The following is a 20,527-nucleotide window of genomic DNA, read 5'->3' as shown; positions in this document are numbered from 1 at the left end:
CACTAACTGATTAGTTAGTGGAGTGGGAAAGAATTCACTCTGCTTTCATCCTACAAAAGCTACAGATGAGTGACATACTGTATGTCTGAGCATTAATACTTAGATATACAGTATATAAAATGTCAGGGGACCATGGCGGTAGGCCACATCTCCAAACAAATCAGGGAGGTCCCTCACAATCCTCATTCCAGCTCCAGGGGTCAGTCTTTGCAGGACTTCAGCTGCTTTATGCCGACCAGGCATATACACAAATGCAGCAGGGAGGCTCACAATGACTGACTTGATGTCGAGCTGCCAGTTCTGCCAACAACAACTCCCTCTGTCCCTCCGGTGTCCTCTGTCCCAGGCTGTCTATCTCTGTTACACCCGATACTTGCAGGCCCAGAGGAGAGTACCTCGCTGACGGTGAACCCAGGGTCCACTCAGCGTGTCAGGGCCTTTAGAAACCAAGGCACATATAGTTTTGTGCTCTGCCTACTGTAACACATATACAGAGAGTGTATGTAAGGAAATGATAATATTCACTGTACATTGTAGCAAAATTTCATAAATGTTTCAGAATCTTTTGTTGGACTTTGCTTTTGTAAGTCTTAACCTTTCAAATTGCCTTTCATTAAAAAGTAATCTGATTATGTAAACGCAAACATTATTTTTTTTTTTTTTTTATTTATAACATGAAAACATTAAAAAAGTACCTTTTCAGATCTTATTAATGCCCTAAAATGTGTTGGTCATATTCATTACGATCACATTTGGAAGATGAATCAAATAAGCTTTATTTATAATGTGATTTAAACACAACACAAAGTGCTTTGCAGCAGCGGCCCCGCCCTTTTTCTGTTGCCAGGGACCTTTATATTCATAAAGAAGACCAGGGACCAATTGTCATTTTTAAGATGCATCATTTAAAAAAAATAAAATGCTGTTAACGTTTTACACAGTGCTCAATCTACAGTGGTTTTATTTGCATATGATATAATGGCAACAAAGGCTAATTGTATGAATATAATCTGTTTTAACTTTAAGACCATTTCACAAAATATTTCTCTTTTCTGCCATAGAAGCCACTCACACAGCACTCTCTCAGGCAGTAATGGAAAATTGAATGAAAATACATGTCAACTAAGTGTTTAATTAGCTAATCATTTCAGCTGGACTTGTACTACATTATATTGTTGTGTAGTATTTTATAAACTATAGATGTGTTTTGTTTGCAAAAATCTTAATTTGTAAATTAATTAGAAAATAAAGCTGTCAGATTAATGTTGTGGAGTAAAAAGTACAACATTTGACTGACATAGAACTAGAAAGCATGACGAGAAAAGACTTGAGTACAATAAAAGTACCTCAAAGTTCTACCTAAGTACAGTAGTACATGTACTTAGTTACACTGCACCACTGGCGGGTGGATATTAAGGGAAAGAATGAATTTCTTCAGATCCAAAGTGCAGAGACTTGCCCTGAGTTTGGAGGTGATGCAGAGCTACAGTACGTTTGTACTACCTGATTCATTTGTTTGACTTCAATCATAAAATACAAGTCTCAAGTTTTTTCAGCACGTGATTTACAGGGGGATTTAACCAAAGGGACGAGATGAGGAAAAGGAATGTTGGTCAAATGCTGCTGTCCATTTACAGTTTTATTTTCACTGAGCTGGAGAAAGTTTGCAGCCATCCAGGATTTGATGTCTTGAAGACAGTTGCTGAGGTAAGTTAGTTTGTTTTTGTAATTAGGCTCTAGGGGGAGGTAAACCTGCGCATCATCTGCATAACAATGAAAATAAATGTGTTATTGAATAATGTGGCCTAGCAGAAGCAAAAAAAGAGGAATCACCAGATTTGTCTTCCCTCTTCCCATTCTATCGTTATTTTTATGTAAACCAGGCACTGATGAATACGGTGTGTGAGACTGCAGGTACAGTAGACTCTTGTTGATGTTGATGGTCTTCATAGATCCATGTGCTGTCAGTTCTCTCCACTCACCAGGCAGCCTCAGACAAAGGGGTAGTACGGATGAGACTTGAGTCTGAGAAACAGAACAACAATCAGCACTGGGAAAGTAGCTGCACCGTGCAGGGGACATTTGCTGTGTGTCGACTTACTCATCGAGCACGCAGGCCCTCCACCCTCGGTCCAGTCCTCTTAGTGCTCTCATGTCTTCTTCAGTCAGACTGAAGTCAAATATCTGCACAAACATTGAAACTAATTTTGATAAATTAGTTTTCCAAACAACTATGTTGATGCTCATAATTAAAATGTTAGTACTAAACAATAGTGTTTTATAATTCCTACAGCACAGTTAAAAGGTAACTGCTGTTGTGGACCTTGTTTTCCTATAGTATGTCTTAATAGGAGGACTTTTGTTCACAGTGGACGGAAAATAATATAAAACTATCAAAAGACGTCTTGGTTCATCTTTCCACTGTTCCAACAATCACAACTCTAGTTTGGTTGAAATTAACCATTAATTCATCTATTTACATGTGGAGATATGCTGCTCTATACACGCTAAAAATACTGATTATTTTCATGGAGTCTGGTGGAGATATGCTGCTCTATACACGCTAAAAATACTGATTATTTTCATGGAGTCTGGTGGAGATAGGCTGCTCTATACATGCTAAAAGTAGTGATTATTTACATGGAGTCTGGTCAGAGATAGGCTGCTCTATACACACTAAAAGTAGTGATTATTTACATGGAGTCTGGTGGAGATACGCTGGCTCTATACACGCTAAAAGTAGTGATTATTTACATGGAGTCTGGTGGAGATATGCTGCTCTATACACGCTAAAAGTAGTGATTATTTACATGGAGTCTGGTGGAGATACGCTGGCTCTATACGCGCTAAAAGTAGTGATTATTTACATGGAGTCTGGTGGATATAGGCTGCTCTATACGCGCTAAAAGTGCTGATAATTTACATGGAGTCTGGTGGATATAGGCTGCTCTATACGTGCTAAAAGTGCTGATAATTTACATGGAGTCTGGTGGATTTTGCGATGGCAACCTCAGAGCGGTTTATGGTTAAAAAAGATTTTACTTTTTAACAAAAAGGGCCACTCCATGATAACACTTATGCACATTGCACGTTGTGGTGAATGCTGACACAATGCTGGCATTAGGCATCATTAGAAGAGGGACATTAATATTACTTTTCAGCCACCCTAAGCCTGTAGGGATGGTGAAGTCTGTCAGTCCAATGAACAAAAAGAATGCATGCAACAAAATGTATTTAAAAAGTAGATTAGATTAGATTATACTTTATTCATCCCACAACAGGGACATTTTGTTATTACAGAAGCAGCATTTTCTTCAATAAGAGCAAAAAACAAAAACACACAAACAAGTAATGACACAAGACATACAGGCAAACAATAGACAATGATCATATGGCAGACTGAAAGTAAGCAAAATGGCGTCAAATAAAGGTATTTTAAAGTGCGGTTGCCATGATACAAGAAACAATATTGCAGGGTAAGTGACGTTAAAATTAAATTGAATGTGTAATTAGAGCAATGAAGCAAGAGTCGGAAAATACACTGTTTTGATTACAGTACAAGCTTATAAGGTCAAAATGGTTACCACAAATATATACACTATGTCCTGAATGGCATGCCATAGCCCTTAAATGTATGTTTTTTTATAAATATGTTTTACCTTTGTGTTTTCAAGGATGTGATGAGGCTTGTCACTCTTAGGGATGACTGAAATACCCTGCTGCACATGGTACCTCAGCAATACCTGGAAAAATACCACTTTTAAAAACAAAGTAACACACACACACACACTTACACATAAGCAATACACTCCCACTGACCTGTGCAGGGCTGTGTCGGTGCTTCTTGGCTATATCTGCTACGACTGGGTCCTCCAGGAGCTTATGTGGATCAGTGTCTCCCATCAACCTATCATGGGCAGGGTACAGACCAGAGCACAGGATTTATAAATTCACAAGAATCAGTAGGCTTGGTGCTATATTACAATTCTCCATATTGATACAACACTCCATATTTCACTAGACTGATGCTGCATCCTACTTCAGTCTGCATCAGAATCATCCGGACCCACCCCACCTCGTCTGCATGCTCATATCCTTGTTGTATATTTCGCTAGACTACTTCCAACTTAATCCAAGCTTAGAGTTTTTCTCAGGATCCATGTCAAAGTTTGGGGTAAGTTTGTAAAGAAAGTTCAAAGGTCAAAGCAGTTTCTCTGCACAGCAAGAACAGTTTTGTTTGGGTGTGTTGATCTAAGGGGAACACAGTAGACAGACTTAAAAAAAAGTGAAAAAGTAGCACTAAAGGAAGGAATTAAAAAAGAAAACCAAATTATATTTACAAGGAATATACAGTAACTTATATATATACATATATATGAACATATACATGTAAACTGTATATACTGTTAGTATGGATCAAGAACATTTCCAGGATAAAGCCTCACACATGCTGAATGTCTGGCTTCTGTCAGGAAACGAACGCAACTGACTTCGAGTCAGCTGCTAAACTGATTTAAAGAGCTCACGTCCCTGTGGTGTGTAAATGGTTAACTGCCTCTAATACTGGATGAGGGTTTTCTTTTGCTAATGTTCCACCAGAACAAGTTCCTCCCCGAGACTGTTTAGCAGAGCCACTGTCGCTGCGTCCAGAGCTCAAGATGATTGGGATTGGTTCAAAGAAATGCACTTAACCCGAAGCTGGCGTGGTGAGACTACTTATAGGATGACAGAGACCATTGTGTTCAAGAACCACCTCCTGAGTTATCTGAATAAATAAATGTGTCCTACACGGATCCCAAAATGGCCTCTGACCATGATTACTCTGAGTTTGTGATGTCAGCAGAAGCATCCAGGTGCTTGATTCATTTTAAATCCTCAGTGTGAGACAGTGGGATGTGTGAGTGTGCCTTACATGTCTGGGGGTCTCTCAGGCGAGCCAAAAGGACTGAAGGCCGTCAGGGCGATGTTCTTGGATTTACAGAACTCTATCATATCTGTCTGCACCAGGTAGGGATGTAGCTCGATCTATGGATGACATAACACCAAACAAAAGCTGGACACATACAGTATGGATGCTGATGTCCCTACACAACAATATGTTATGTTATGTTAATGTTTAAAGAAGCATAACCTGTGGCTCATTACATGATGATGATGATTAACTGATCACACCAAGTCCCCGAGTTCCAAATCCAACACTTGTGAAAGCTGTAGTAACATGAAGTCAGACGCACTTCTGTCTTATTATGTCTCACTAAATCAGTCAAACACACTGTCCAACTTCTACATGTGGACATGTTGCCACGCTGTATACTTTGACAACTGGTGTTGCTAACAATGGCTAACATAGTTGGAGCTAATGAAACTAATGAAAAGTCTTGTAAGTTCACATTCAACTCGAGTGTGACATCAGCATGAATTGCACTATCAGGACAAGCCAACTATGTGTAAATATTATATAATACCTGATTGACAGCAGGGGGCACCCTGCACAGAGCAAGAAGTCTCTCCAGCTGCAGGAGGCTGAAGTTGGACACACCAATACTCTTCACCTGTCCCGATGCTTGCAGGGCCTCCATCCCCTGCAAACACAACAGCAGACTACACGATACAGTAGATGTATGTGTGGCGCTGCAGACACTGCACATGGCAGCTGTGGAGAAGAGAAAGAGGACATGTGTGCTTACCCTCCATACATCCACGTAGTCTATGTCACAGGTCAGCATCTTGCCGTCCTTCTCTGGGAAAAGGTCATCACCCATTTTCTAGGAAGAAATATTAATGTTTTATGGCAAAGATTAGATTAGATTAGATTAGATTAGATTCAACTTTATTGTCATTACACATGTACAGGTACAAGGCAACGAAATGCAGTTTGGGTCTAACCAGAAGTGCAATAGCAATAAGTGCAGGATATATACAATGGTTTCATAAGTGCATAATTGCATAAATATGGAAATGAATACTATTATAAACAGAATTTTACAAATGTTGTTTAAAATGGTTTGTCCTATGAATATAAAATATAGATAACAAGTATTGTGGGCAAGATTTACAGCTGGATATGTACTGAATATAATATACAGGTGGATATTACTCTAAGTAGAATATGATAATAAGAATAAGATATGGCATGCCTCCTTTTTGCAACAAAAAGCACACACAGTAGTGACTAGCAGCTGAATTAGGTCAAACCTTTAGCAGACACAGATATCTTTATATACAGATATTGTAATACTTATGTATTTCATGGAGTTGTTGGAGACCAAAACTGAGTTTAAATTGAAGTTACGTTGTGTTAGGTGGTTAGAAACCCCAACCCTAACCCTACTATATATAAATCTAAAAATGTATATAAAAATATTTTTAAAGTTACACTCAACCTTTAGGCCAACAGGGAAATGCACAAGGTACAGATCCAGATAGTCCAGCTGGAGATCCTTCAGAGACTTATTCAGGCACACAGGGATGTCATCTGGGGCATGAAAGGTACCCCACAACTTTACAGAAAGACAGGGGGGTTAACAGAGAGGTAAACAACATGCTGCATGGGGCAGCAGCATACAAAAGCATACAAAGAGGTAAGAAATCTAAGCACACAGTAATGCATAACATTTTTTCCTCAGTTTCCTAAGTAACTCAAAAGCTTTTTGAGTTAATCAGAAAACCATATGTGTAAGAGTCAGTGAGTTGTGGGCGTGACAGGAAGTTGGATTGGTGTGACATGTGTTCCCCTCAGCACCCACCTTACTGACGATGAACATGTCCTGGCGCCTGATGATGCCCTGCTTTGTCTTGGAGCACAGAGCCCTGCCAACATCGACCTCATTGTTGTAGCAGTAGGCGGTGTCTATGTGGCGGTAGCCTGCTGCGATGGCGGCCTCCACTGCACCCTGGACTGAGGTGCGGGGAAGGGCTGAGGGCTGCAAGAAGTAAAACATTTTTAAAATGGGCCTTTCACTCTCTTACTACTGTACATGTTTAATAGGTTTGTTCATGTATGCACAATTCACCAAGTCAAATTTCACATAATAGTAACTTCTTGTGGCAGTAAATCTCTTGGCAAGAGAGAGCTTCAGTGTACAGCCTGAGGAAAAGTCCCCTGCCATTTGCCCTGGGGGAGGACAAATAATCTGCCAATCAGAAGCCAGTATTTACACTAGCTTCGCTGCTTCATTCAGTAAATACTCTTTGATCTAAAATGCAGGTATTTACACCTCATAATTAAGAATATTACTCTCAAACTGTATGCAAGGAAACAAACTGCTAACAATTGGATTGTTTGCTGTACAAGAAATAGGAAATGAGTGTTTAGGCTACCTTCCAAGTCCCGAGACCCAAAACTGGCATTCGTGTGCCATCATTCAGCTCTATGGTCCTGTCCACCTGTGTGTCCTCCATGGAGTACATTTACCACGGCAGGAGAACAGCCGCAACATGAGAAACCCAGCGTGCACTTGGACACTGTCAAAGCTTTCCTCTTCCTCTTTTTGCCCCTCAAACAGCAGCTGCTGAGTCAACGTCCTTCCTTTATCTATGCTGAATTTACTTCTCTATCTGACGTGGTTCTTTCCTTTGCTCTCTGTGTCTTCCCCAATGTCTTTCTCACTCTTATTTCTGCCTTATCAGTCCAGTAGTTAATCATTGGACAACACACAACTTCACCACCATGAAGTATTAATGTGTATAAGGAGGAAACATGTTGCAAAGGTCACTATTCTCATACGGGTAGCAGTGGGCAAACACACAGAAACACACAGAGGCAGGCTCACATTGGAAGAAGAACTCTGCTGTAATATCTCCAGTTCAACATCAGATGGTGATATTGTATCACTGCTCTGTGCACTGACCATACAAAGGCTGTAGATATTTACTTTTTATTATATTATATACAGTGATAATAGTCTCACAGTCTTGAACTATAATACATTTTAGATATGGATAAAAAGATAATTACAAAAACTAAAATCTTTCTGTAAACATTCATGCCATTTCCTCCACCATCGCAATATTCAACACTGGGCAAACAGCAGCCTCGGGCCCCCACAGGCTGCAACGAGGCCCTAATGTTCTGTCAACATTTACACTCCGTGTCTGCCTAGGTAGATCCATGTTTAACCAAACACCCTGGGGCCCAAAATGTTAATGGGGTCCAGGGAAATACAGTATTTCTTTGTTTTTCTGGGAAAACTAACATTACTTTTACATAATAAAATGAATATACTGTATATTGTTTCAAGATTGTTGTATTGTTGCATTTTTTAAAAACATTATAAAGGCAGTGATTCTCAGCTTTGGGGTCACAAGATGGTTCATGAACGTGATGCAATAAAATCATGTTTATTTATAAATTGCATTTTATTCCATAAGTCTATGGAAGAGGATTAGGGCCAAATGTGAAACATGTATTTTAATTCTGATATTAAAGTCCAAATTGTGGGAAGACACACACTGAAGTAAGACCAGTCTGCTCCTTCCCTTTCTGAAGAGAGCGCCAGTGTTGTGGGACCAGTCTAGTTTTTATTTGGTTATTGGTCATTTAAAGTTGTGTTTAGTATGGTTTGTAGTGGTTTATAGTGTGTGGTATGTTGTGCAGATTTTAAATCCCTGTGAAGCTAATTTCTGATGAATGATTTCAGGCTTTTCAGTTTTTTTTAGGTTCAAAGGAACATTCAGCCTCTGCAACAGGTTCTTGGAGATGTCTCTTTGTGCTGGGGGTTCTCTTGATGATTCTGAAGTTTCTTAATGATCGTCTCTTGGTGTATGTGTTGTTTGTGTCAAATGGTTAGTTCTGAGAGCCATGTCAATATGGTTTTATTTAGGTAACTATTAACAGAACTACTGAATACAATTTAGTGTCTGAAAATATATATACAGTATATATACTGTACATGTACTGTAAATATGATTTAATATGACACACAATTAACTTACAAACAAAGGAAACATACAGAGAAGGATCTGCTTATATGCATGCCTAACACAGCGTTGAAGGACGTTTTCTAGCACAAGCAAAGTATGCAGATTATCAATAATAACGTTTACAAAAATGCATATTCAAATATAAATTTAATTCTGAAAAGAAGCCAGCTGGGGTGTGATAGTATAGAGACAGATCCCATTTAGGAACTGCCTTGACTGGATGGATGGAACAACTCTCCGCTCCCCAGTGACCTGTATCGTGTGAAGTTGCCTTCCCAGCTCGATGGGTCGGGGTTAGGCACTGGCCTCGAGTGGTTAGGGTTAGGATGGCGATTGGTCAGGAGACAGGGTTGCGTTACCTTACATAAGCGTGGACACTGCCCAATAGTAGCTTGAGAATGCTATTGAAGGGCGGGTCTTGCCTAGCAGTTGCATGGGTTAATAACACGTCAACTGTGTCTGCTAGCAAACAAACTGTCTACAAGCTCTACTAACACCTTGAAGAACCAGGGACAGAAACTACACGCTATAGCTTTCAGCTAAAGCATTTTTGTGTCATGATGGAATGTGGATAAATCAGAAAGCTATATCGTGCCTTAGCTTGCTAATACAAAGCCAACATTAGCAAATTTGTCCTCTCTGATAGACGTAGGTTGCTAAAAGAATCCGTTGACATGATGTTGTTAGCCAGCTGCAGGCCCGTTGGTAGCGTGTCAGCTGATTTGTTCCCCTCCAGTGGGCGCCGCTTTCAGAGTAGGACGCACAACCACCTACAGTCCTGCAGTTTATATCAAAGAGTACATTTCATAGACATACAAAGCATTACACAAAAACAAGTAACATACTTTGCTTGTATAAAATATAAATATTAGGTGTGCTCATTTCATATGGTTTACATCAAAAATTTGACCTTGAGTTATGTTGCTTCCAAGATTTTGTTGCCACAGTAAGGACATTATTACCACAGTTTTCACATCAGATTTCCTAACACAGCGGAATAACATCTAAAGCTGATTCCAGCTCAGTACACAGCACGTGACTAGCTTCCTCTGGGCTTTGGTCCCCACGAGGCCCATGGCATCAGACTGGTCCAGCTCCGCCGCATCACTGGTCCAGACAAGCGCTGTCGTGGCTGACGGAACAATAGTAGCGCTGGCAAAACTCCTTGATCCGAACACAAGCCTCCACCATCATCTCTTCTGGCACGGTCACCACAATGCGAAAGAAATTAGGATACTCAAAGGCCTGGGAGAGGGCAGAACAACGATACTCTCAGGCATTTAAGGGCTCACACACATGTTTACATTGTGTTCTAAATGGGAGTGTGTAGAAGGATGTTGGGCCAAATGGATACACGACAGAAGAAGGTGTCTTACTGAGGCCGGCAGACAGAAGACCGACTGCTCCGTCACCAGCCGTTCAGTAAAGTCCACATCGCTCTTAAAATCTGGAAAGCGATCCATGTCAATCCCCACCTGGACACACACACACACACACACACACATTTCTTCTTATAAGAACCTTAAATTAATATCTACATCTCTTTTAGTAAAATATAATATGTAGGATGATGATTCTCATGCATGGATAGGTTAGATTATAATGAGTGAATGTGAAATATTTATATGTTACATGTTACACTGTCCATTAGGTGTGGTTTGTTACAAGATATGTTTTTTCTTGTAAATCAACTGTAGCATAAACTACATAAAAAGGCCAAAATGAAATATCACCAACTTACTCAAAATGACATATTAATTGAATTCAATTGACTTTTTTTCCACTTATCTATACATATGGCAATCAATTTTGAAATGCTCTAATGTAACAATCACAATAACGTAATGTTCACCCCAATACTGCACAACTGGTTTGTTTATAGTTTAGCAAACTATTCAAGCAGTTGGACATTTTGTTTTCCCATCCTGTATATATTCATATATAATATTTGTTCTTATATTTTATTCCTATTATTATTATTATTGTTATTATTATTATTATTATTAATATTTCATGTATATTTCATGTATACTGTATGTATGTATGTTGTATCCTAGTATTTCATTTATATTTGTATTTTGTTCTGTGTGACTGATTTTGCTGCAGTAACACTATAATTTCCCATTTTTTGGGGATGAATAAATATCTATCTATCTATCTATCTATCTATCTATCTATCTAACAGCTGGTAATTCACATAGGCTTTTTATCTCTCATGTGATTAATAGTTTAAATGGGATACATACTGTACATTTCAGGCAACCATACACAAATACAGTACCAGTCAAAGGTTTGGACACGCTTTTTCTTTCACTCCAATGGGACAGTGTGTCCAAACATCATGGTTAAAATAAACCACACACACGTGTAGTACTGACCATGAGGTACATGGCTCCTGAAGGCATGATCGGGTTCAGGCCGGGGACGGTGCACAGCTCATTAAAACAAATCTCTGAGTTGGTCTGAGGAAGAAAAGGATAAATCATCCAACTGGTCTCATAGGATACCAAAAAAAAGTACAAACATACTAGAAGAGGACTGAAGACACAAAATAGCTTGGTCACATAATTTAAAGGAATTATGAGTAATATTCTTTTGTTCCAGAACAAGAGACCTTCCACCACAGTACTGAAAAAGAAGGTCTGGCTAGTACGCATGGGAGAAAAACCTGCTCTGGATTACAAACGTTTCTTTAAACCAATCACAATCGTCTTGGGTGGTGCAGACAGAGACATGGTGCCTCTGCAAAATAGACTTGTTCTGGTGGAACAAGTCTACGTTCAGAAGTAGTTTTAGTCGTCAACAGAAAACTCAGATTGGACAGATAGTCTAGCTAGCTGTCTGGATTTACCCTGCAGAGATCTGAGGACAAGGTAACCATAGTCCTCAGATTGGACAGATAGTCTAGCTAGCTGTCTGGATTTACCCTGCAGAGATCTGAGGACCAGGTAACCATAGTCCTCAGATTGGACAGATAGTCTAGCTAGCTGTCTGGATTTACCCTGCAGAGATCTGAGGACCAGGTAACCATAGTCCTCAGATTGGACAGATAGTCTAGCTAGCTGTCTGGATTTACCCTGCAGAGATCTGAGGACCAGGCAACACAAGGTAACAGATACCCGGCCTAGGTGAGGGACATCTAATGAAATTTCCAGCGGGGGAAGTAGAAGGTCATGGGTGTAGATTAGTGGACTATTAAGACAACTATTTCAAGTCCCAGTAAAATAATGAGAGGGTAATAGATATTAATCATTATCCCCCTGTGTACCTTCAGAAAGTGAATGGTGTCATTGTAGAAGCTTTGAGGTGTGTTGTTGAGGATGCTTTCCAGGGCACCCTGGATGATACTGCAGGCTCCCAGAATACGCTGACTCAGTTTCACCAGACCCTGTCGAATCTGCAGAGGAGACATACTGCATGTGTCACTTAGGTAAATGTAATAGTGATCCGTTGGAGTCTTCCTTTTTCTCTTTCTGTTAAAAGAAGAATGCACAAAAAACCTACATACCTTGGATCCAAATATATCATTCCTGTCATGGATAAGGATCCATCCCATTCTCCAACCCGGGACCAGCCAGCGCTTAGCCAAGCCGCCGCAGGAAAGGATGGGAACGTCACTGCTGAGAGACGCCACGGAAGGACTACTGCAACCTGGGAAAACCTGAGGACAGGAGTAAGAACTAAATGAAATATGTTCAGATGGAAGATCATCCATGGTCACAGCTGACCAGTTTGTTGAGTGATAGTGGGCTTGATGGTGAGTGGAGCTCACGTTGAAATGGAGGCCATATTCCAAACATGTAAAGTTAAGTCAAGTACAGTACATGCCCCGACAACACATTCTTACTCCCATCGCGTTAAAAAGAAATACGTGGTCTAAAGCGTGAGAGGAGAGGAGCAACCACGGGCACGGCTTTACAGAGGAAGTGGGTTATGTAACGCAACCAGTGTTGTAGTCCAGACCACCCAAACCGAGACCAAGGTATCACCAAGACCAGAGTGTATCGAGACCGAGACAAGATCAAGAGTTTGAGGGTTTGAGACCAAATCAAGACCAAGACCAAGACCAAAGTAGGGCGAGCCCAAGTCAAGACCAAGACCAGATTTGTGTTAAACAGCCAGAGGTTCTTCTCCTGTCTCCGGCATTCACTTTCTTGGGAGTGCATGCAAAGGGGGCTGGGAGCGGGGGTTAACGGTAACAAATCATAAATTAGATACGAGTCAAGTTATGGTTGCATTTCCAAGTTTTAGGACAAAGGCATACATCAGACGATGCACGGGCAGTTTAGCAAAGTATCTGCAGGTGTGGTCCAGACTGGTCTAGAAATAAAATCCAAAGTCTGCTTCATCCAAGATTAGACTAAAAATGAGAAAATTAAAATAAATGTTATTCCTGTTTTGAAATACATCTGTCTCTTTAGCAGCTAATCATGCCGCCACTATGTTTAACTGGTCGCACACTTTGTTCGCAGCAGTTTGGCACTTCTCCCTGCTTCCACTGGGAATGAGGTCCTTGACCAGGTTAGAGGGAGATAAAACAGTAAGGCTGCAGACCAAACGCACCCACTGGACTCAAAGATGCTAAAACACTGCATACTGCATGACTGGGGGGAACTGCAGAGTGAGGCTGTGATTTGTCACAACTACTGATCCTTTCCACATGACACATCATTGTCATACATAGTCATCTGCCGTGATGGGAATAACAGCGTTATAAATAACGGCGTTACTAACTGCGTTACTTTTTTCAGTAATGAGTAATCTAATTGATTACTCTTCCCATCTTAATCATTTGTCTGATTGCTGATATAAAACTGTTGAAAAGTGAAGCTTAAACGCTACTTGACCTCGCTTATTACTATAAAGAGCAATCTTTTTAAATCATATGACACAAAGAACATGCCTTAAACGTTTACTTTTTAACTTTTTTTCAGGTTCTTCGTCATACAAAACAAGCATTTTAAGCAAAACGGCTGTAAAAATGTACCCATACACCGTTTTTATGTATTATTTATTCTGGAGAGAGAGAGAGAGATAGAGAGCGAGAGAGAGAGAGAGAGAGACTAAGTGTGATGATGATGGTCTGTAAGCAGAGACTGCAACGCTCCACAGAAAGCTGGTTCTCATTAAACCAGTCTCAGTATGTTGAAGCGGGGAGCTGCCCCGCGTCCTATTGGCCAGACTGCTACAGATGATACAGTACAGAGAGGGTCACATGGAGCAATTACTAACTATATCAGCACTGGCCGTAGACACGCATGAATTAAATGCATGAAAAAGGAAAAATGTATTCTGCAAGATTATAACAATAATGCCTGACTTAACGTGCACTAGTGTTTCTCCACAGCATAGCCCTCGGAGTACTGCAGGGGTACGTTATGTAAGTGTTGTGTAAGTTTAAACAATATCAAACATGCATGTTTCCTAACATAATTATAGGCTACTGTAAAAAATTAATGAATTTGAGCATTTTAAATAGCATTTAAGTGTTTTTCTGTTCTCAGGTTGTAGTTTAGTAAAGCCGAGACTGTTGTGGCTCCCTGTATTGAACTTTGTACCAACACGTGATGTTCAGGGGAGACTTGGCGGAGAAGGATATTTCAAAGACGGTCCGTTGTTGTAAAAGGATTGAGAACTTCTGCACTAGACAGTTCAGACACATGTTACGTAAGATCGTAATTCACTGTCGAGAGTCTCATGGAGGACAGGGACAAGGGGGATAATGCCCCTCTGACTGAGCCTTGGCCCCTTACCTCCAAACCCTCCCATCAAAAAGAAAAAGGGGCGTGTGTTCCGCCCCTCTTCCTGCTACACCATAACCCAACAAATATGCAATAATTGCAAACACATGTTGCCAAAAAGTGCAGAGTCATTCTGGTCTGCCTGCTTTTTAATGTAAACTTGTCAGATGGCAGTGGTTTTGTGAATGCACCCGACAACCCCGACTCAACACTTCCACTTACCTTGCGAGGAGAAGCACAGATGCGAGCCTTGATTTGTGTAGCTGTGAAATAAAGTTTTGTTGCTACAGTGTGTATATGGCTGTGTGTGGATGGGACTCCTAGGTGATGCTGGTGTGGTTATTAACTTTTGCTGTTTCATTTCTAGTATTCTGTTCTCTTCACCCACATAGACCCATAGACCATTATTTTTCTCTCTCCATAATACATTAAATGATTACAGTAATTAACCTCTTACTCTGTTGAATGAACAGACCAAACCTCAATTTGTCCATTTTAATATCACAGTACTTACAATTTCTTCAAAAGTAGCACCACGATTAATACTATATGCTATTTAACACTTACTTTTAAAAGAACATACTGTAGCTGTATAAAGGCCAAAAACTTAAAGGTGTGTGTGTGTGTGTGTGTGTGTGCATGCGTGCATGCGTGTACAGGAGTCTATGTCCGTATAAATATCTGTGTACATGTAAAGTTTGACCAGAGCAGACTTTCAAGGCCAACACTGATGCCAATGATAACGGACTGAATGTGCTGGCAATGTTGTTTTCTGATAGTCAACATTTAAATTGGATCATTTTCCTGTTCTAAGGGTTGGCTCCCCCACTATCTGTCTCTTTGAATTTTGACATCTGCCGGATGTCCCATCATTATCTTCTGTCTCTGTATTGGTGCTTAAACCTGAGGCTGATTTCTGAGGACTATGGTTACCTGGTCCCCAGATCTCTGCAGGGTAAATCCAGCTAGCTAGACTATCTGTCCAATCTGAGGACTTATGGTTACCTGGTCCTCAGGTCTCTGCAGGGTAAATCCAGACAGCTAGCTAGACTATTGTCCAATCTGAGGACTATGGTTACCTGGTCCTAGATCTGCAGGGTAAATCCAGACAGCTAGCTAGATATCTGTCCAATCTGGGACTATGGTTACCTGGTCTCAGTCTCTGCAGGGTAAATCCAGACAGCTAGCTAGACTATCGTCCAATCCTGAGTTTTCTGTTGACGACTAAAACTACTTCTGAACGTACACATGTTCCATCAAAACAAGTTCCTTCCTGAGACTATTAAGCAGAGGCACGTGGCTCTGTCCGAAGCTTAGCCCCGCCCATGACGATTGTGATTGGTTTAAAGAAATGCCAATAAACCAGAGCACATTTTTCTTCTATCCAGTGATGCTGTGTGGACTAGCTGGACCTTGTGGAGGAAGGTCTGGGCAATGCGAGACTAGTCTAGTCCACACTCTTTTCATTTACAAAGACCCAACAACTTGACTGACTGAGAGTTGGACTCCACTGCAGCTACAACTAATGTCTAATTAGCTGTTTGGGCAAAATAATTACAAATCACAAATTGGCTTTTCCAACTTCACCTGAATGCACCTTTATGTTGCTGCTGTATCGGGGATGAAGCAGAAATTAGGGCAGCACTGATCCGATTTAGTTTCTCCTCAATTCGGATGCCTCAAATCAGAATATCGACCCACACCAATCCTATACCAAGTCTCTTTTTTATATTGTTATAATCTTTCACAGAGCGCGGGGCTCAGCAACACAACCTCTGCTGTCACTAGGATTGGGAATCAAGAACCAGTCCCAATTTTGTTTTCATAGGAACAGTTTGGAAAAATCTGGTTTCAAATCCGATCATTGGTTTCCAAATTTAAGTTTTGGTTTCAGTAGCAGCCACTTTACCTCCAGGCGCTTGTTGTGTTGCAGCCATGGAGCACAGTAAGCAACGCTCTATCTGTGAAATACGCATGCAACTCGTTCCAACTCCACCTATCGAAGCATCAGAATCGAGAATCAATAAGAACCAGAAGAAAAAGGAAGAACTGCAACTGGAATCAGAACTGTTCAATTTAAAATGATGCCCAACCTCTGCTGTCACTGCAGTGAAAACAGTGGCTCACTGGTGTTTCAAAGGGCCAAGGCCTGTGGGAGTACTCACCATGTTGCTGTAGATTTCATCAGCCAGAATGGGAACGCAGTGTCTGGAGGCCACTGGGGAAAACAAGCAACCTTTAATTGTTTCACTAAGACACAAATGCTGTTTATGTAATAATCCATATGTTCACCACTGACTTTAATTGTTATGCCAATTCAAAGCTTTTTGAAGTATTTTTCTAAAGAAAGATAAGATATTCCTTTATTGTTTCCTTTAGAAGAAATTTGTCTTGAGCAGTTTGAGAAAAGAAAAATGGCAACACATCACTCATTCAGTCAGCAGAAGTGCAGCTAACCTTTGAGGATTTTCTGGAGGTGTGCCTTGCTGAACACAGAGCCACACGGGTTGGATGGGTTGGTAACAATCAGACAGGATGTCCTCTCGTCAATCAGGCTCTCCAAGTGTTTCAGGTCAACCTCCCATGACTTCTCTGGCTGCAAATCAAAGAAGAATGTCTGGGTGAGGGCAGACACTTTATTGTATATGACAGTGATACCTGTGTCTTGAAGATGTTTGGGGATAGTTACAATTGCAAACACGAGAAAGCAACCTGTTACACGTTTACATGCACATATTTCACTTTAATACCAAATATAGTCTCACATTGCCAGACCTTCCTCCACAGTGCTGCACAGGAAGGTCTGGCTAGTCCACACAGCATTCAGAAATAGGAGAAAAACGTGATCTGGTTTATTGACATTTCTTTAAATCAATCACAATCGTATTGGGCGTTGTTAAGCACCGCACGGAGCAACAGTACATCTACAAAATTTGGTGAAAAAATTTGAAAAAAATCCTATTTTTGCACGGCTGCATATAAATGAGAACATTAGTGGAATATTCACTTTCATTAGCGATGTAAATAGATTAGTTGGAATATTGTCTTTTCCAGAATATGGGCAAAAAGAGCAGTGTTGTGTACATGTAAACAGTCAGTGAGGCTAAGTGAATAGACACAAAAATATAAACAGTATAGTGGGTTGGGATGCGACCTGTTCTTACTTACCAGCAGGTTGTAGAGTTTGACCTCGATACCCATGGAGACAGCCAGAGTCTTATATAAGGAGAAGCCTGGGCACGGGACCAGGATGTTGTCCCCTGGGTTACACAGGACACTGATAGCCAGGTCAATGGCCTGACTGCAGCCACTGGTCAAAATGACATCCTGGAATAGAGAGGGGGGGGATCTTTACTTTGAAAAGCTTCAACACCAAAACCACTTTCACAACGCAACAGTTTCTAGTACTTGACGAAAATAAAGTCACTGTAACAAGTAGGTTCCAACACTTCAACACATGCACTCTTGCATAATGTTGCAGGTATCGTGTTTATTACATAATGCGGCTGGAAGTAATTTTCATTCACTAACAATGTCCTTAGGGCAGGGGTGTCGAATTCAATTTCACTAAGGGCCACACTGGAAAATGAGAATCACATGAAGGGCTACAGTTTGGTCGGCAAGAATGTCGAAGAAATTGCCTAAAATTAAATAAGTTGAATAAAGCAACAGAAATACTGGAAAGACTATAAAAAGCACCAAAAAACATGGCAAAAACTCGGCGGGCCAAAATTGTTTGTGAACCTTAATATATATGGGGGCCGGATCAAAATTTGTGAAGGACCGGATTTTGCCCACTGGCCTTAAGTTTGACATGTGTACTTTAGTTTGTCATTATGATTCAGGTTCCAAGAGGAAAAGGCATGTATAAAAACGTCTCTTAGCTAAAGTATGAGGAGTTTAGGGAGGAAGCACCTCTGCCTCTAGGGGAGCCTCAGGGCACGTGTAAAAGTTGGCCACCGCATGTCGGCTCTTCAGATAACCTGCGGTTGGAAACAGAGAAAATATACGTACAGTACTTTAATTACCTCTACATATCCTTGTTTGTAGCAGGACGTCGCTGACATGAGCACATAGTATGTGATTTACTGAGATCAGACAGTATTTCTGGTTCCTGAAGTTCACAAACGTTAACCTAAAGATGTAGGAACTTTACTGCTTAGTGTGACTTACCAACGGAAGGAGCATAGCCGTTGTATTTCTGGGAGTCGATGGCGTCTTTCATGGCCTGCAGTACAGCAGTGTCTGTAGGCATGTTCCCAAACACAGTGGGATCCCCTGGAGAACACATAGTCAGCAATCAGCCCACAGTGACGACTCAGCATTCAACAAAGTACCCCTCTACACATGGAGAATACTCATGTTATATGTTCATATCATAAAGGTAAGTCATTTGTCTGCTTTATTTCCAATCTTTTTAGAAACAAATTGGAAATGGAAGGAGGTAGCTGGTCTGTACTGATTATAATCACACATTATTAGATTGACCTAAATGGTGTTTATCTGTTGACCGATTTAGTGCTTGTTATTGATTATTGATCAAATAATTAATAATTACAAATTTGCATTGCATCTAAGCAACAAAGTGGCATGTCCAGACAGATTAAAATCCCCAATCTAGTCATGCTGAAGGCCTCTCACCTATGGAAAGAGCGATCATGGGTTTATCCGGGTTGGGAGTGAGCTTCATCCCGTCCACTATGGCTCTGATGGGATTGAGCGTGTTGTTGGCCATCTCCGAGGGCTTCACCTCCCATCGCTGCCTGCGGCTCTTGGCTTTGGCTGGATACAAACTGCCCTTCACGCTGACGTGGTGGATGTTGTTCCCATGTACTACTCCCTTCCCTTTGACTCCAGTCCCATTCAGGCTTTTGCCGTGGACTCCATTCCCATTCATCTGAACCAAGGTGCACTCGTTATCCAGCCTGGAACTGATGAAGGTGATGACGATGAGTGTTGGCGCAGTAAAATATATTTACTCAAACTTCAATTTAATCTTGAGGTATTTATACTTAACTTGAACTGCCAGGTTTATTGCAGAAGACTCAAGCCTCATGAATATTCATTATGGAACTCATTAGGGTTATGTTTAGGCAAGAGGAGTGGGATTGGTTATGGTTAGGGTATGAAGAGCTGGACGAGCCAATCAGGGATGAGTCTTCTCCATAAACTGCACATTAGTTAATTTTAATAATATACAGTGGTCTTACCCTACCATCCTGCAAAAAAAAAAAAAAAAAAAAACTCCTGGCTGGTGCCGTCCTGTCATTCCACTTTTCTAAATAAAAGCTTGCGTCTGTATTCGTACTTTGTTTTTTTTTGCATGTTTTTGAACATAAGTACGGCAATCATGCTAATGATTACAAATAATTTTTCAGCAGATGTATTATTTAAAACACGATTGATTGATTATCACTTATTTTGTTGTATAATCATTTGTATAATCGCAATAGACTACATTCAAGGGTCGGACACTAGGAAATTAAACCTCTCATGTAACATGTTTTAAACCTCTAAAAACGTTTTTTTAATTTTAAAAATGTAATAAAATATTATCTAATGTTTTGGATGATATCAGATCCCCTTCTATGGGAGGCATAAAAAACGTTTTGTTTTATTGTAGCCTACCTTCTGTGGTCTCATATTGTAATTGTAAATGTGTATTATTTTTAGTTGGCTTAACGTTCCATGTGGGTGTTTGCAGATAAAAACTTTAATTCAAAAAATAAATAAATAAATTGCAGGTTTCATCAAATAAACAATATATTTATACCAGCCTCTCCGGGCTGCAGCCATACCCTGATGACCATACATGAGCCTGGAGGTCTCCAGACTGCAGCCATACCCTGATGACCATGCATGAG

The 20,527-nt window shown here is 40.5% G+C and overlaps 2 protein-coding genes across 3 annotated transcripts in view; both read right to left on the bottom strand.

Annotated features, from left to right (window-relative positions):
* LOC116693450 (aldo-keto reductase family 1 member B1-like) overlaps positions 1 to 7,718 on the bottom strand; it is a 21,282-nt gene extending 13,564 nt beyond the window's left edge. Inside the window, exons 1-10 of one of the 2 annotated variants that reach the window (XR_004332921.1) lie at positions 7,321 to 7,718; positions 6,747 to 6,923; positions 6,384 to 6,500; positions 5,688 to 5,765; positions 5,466 to 5,582; positions 4,913 to 5,025; positions 3,820 to 3,907; positions 3,660 to 3,743; positions 2,102 to 2,184; positions 1,926 to 2,025 (exon numbers count right to left, since the gene is read on the bottom strand). Coding sequence is in view for 1 of the 2 variants with exons in the window: in XM_032522440.1 (XP_032378331.1) it covers positions 1,992 to 2,025; positions 2,102 to 2,184; positions 3,660 to 3,743; positions 3,820 to 3,907; positions 4,913 to 5,025; positions 5,466 to 5,582; positions 5,688 to 5,765; positions 6,384 to 6,500; positions 6,747 to 6,923; positions 7,321 to 7,410 (981 nt within the window). In the remaining variant the exon portion in view is untranslated. Of the gene's footprint in view, positions 1 to 909; positions 2,026 to 2,101; positions 2,185 to 3,659; positions 3,744 to 3,819; positions 3,908 to 4,912; positions 5,026 to 5,465; positions 5,583 to 5,687; positions 5,766 to 6,383; positions 6,501 to 6,746; positions 6,924 to 7,320 lie in introns of those variants that run through there. The other variant, XM_032522440.1, reaches the window with a different exon arrangement.
* Positions 7,719 to 9,790: 2,072 nt separating this feature from the next.
* LOC116693421 (tyrosine aminotransferase-like) overlaps positions 9,791 to 20,527 on the bottom strand; it is an 11,853-nt gene continuing 1,116 nt past the window's right edge. The window contains exons 2-12 of the mRNA XM_032522396.1: positions 19,305 to 19,594; positions 18,837 to 18,941; positions 18,579 to 18,646; positions 17,832 to 17,990; positions 17,121 to 17,259; positions 16,829 to 16,881; positions 12,431 to 12,583; positions 12,191 to 12,319; positions 11,301 to 11,384; positions 10,299 to 10,397; positions 9,791 to 10,167 (exon numbers count right to left, since the gene is read on the bottom strand). Of these exons, the coding sequence (XP_032378287.1) occupies positions 10,027 to 10,167; positions 10,299 to 10,397; positions 11,301 to 11,384; positions 12,191 to 12,319; positions 12,431 to 12,583; positions 16,829 to 16,881; positions 17,121 to 17,259; positions 17,832 to 17,990; positions 18,579 to 18,646; positions 18,837 to 18,941; positions 19,305 to 19,594 (1,420 nt within the window). The 3' untranslated portion in view covers positions 9,791 to 10,026. The remainder of the gene's footprint in view (positions 10,168 to 10,298; positions 10,398 to 11,300; positions 11,385 to 12,190; positions 12,320 to 12,430; positions 12,584 to 16,828; positions 16,882 to 17,120; positions 17,260 to 17,831; positions 17,991 to 18,578; positions 18,647 to 18,836; positions 18,942 to 19,304; positions 19,595 to 20,527) is intronic.

Source organism: Etheostoma spectabile, chromosome 8, assembly GCF_008692095.1.
Source record: "Etheostoma spectabile isolate EspeVRDwgs_2016 chromosome 8, UIUC_Espe_1.0, whole genome shotgun sequence".
Taxonomy (NCBI): Eukaryota; Metazoa; Chordata; class Actinopteri; order Perciformes; family Percidae; genus Etheostoma; species Etheostoma spectabile.
Note: the sequence above shows the minus strand (reverse complement) of the source record. Positions and strands in the feature narration are given on the sequence as shown.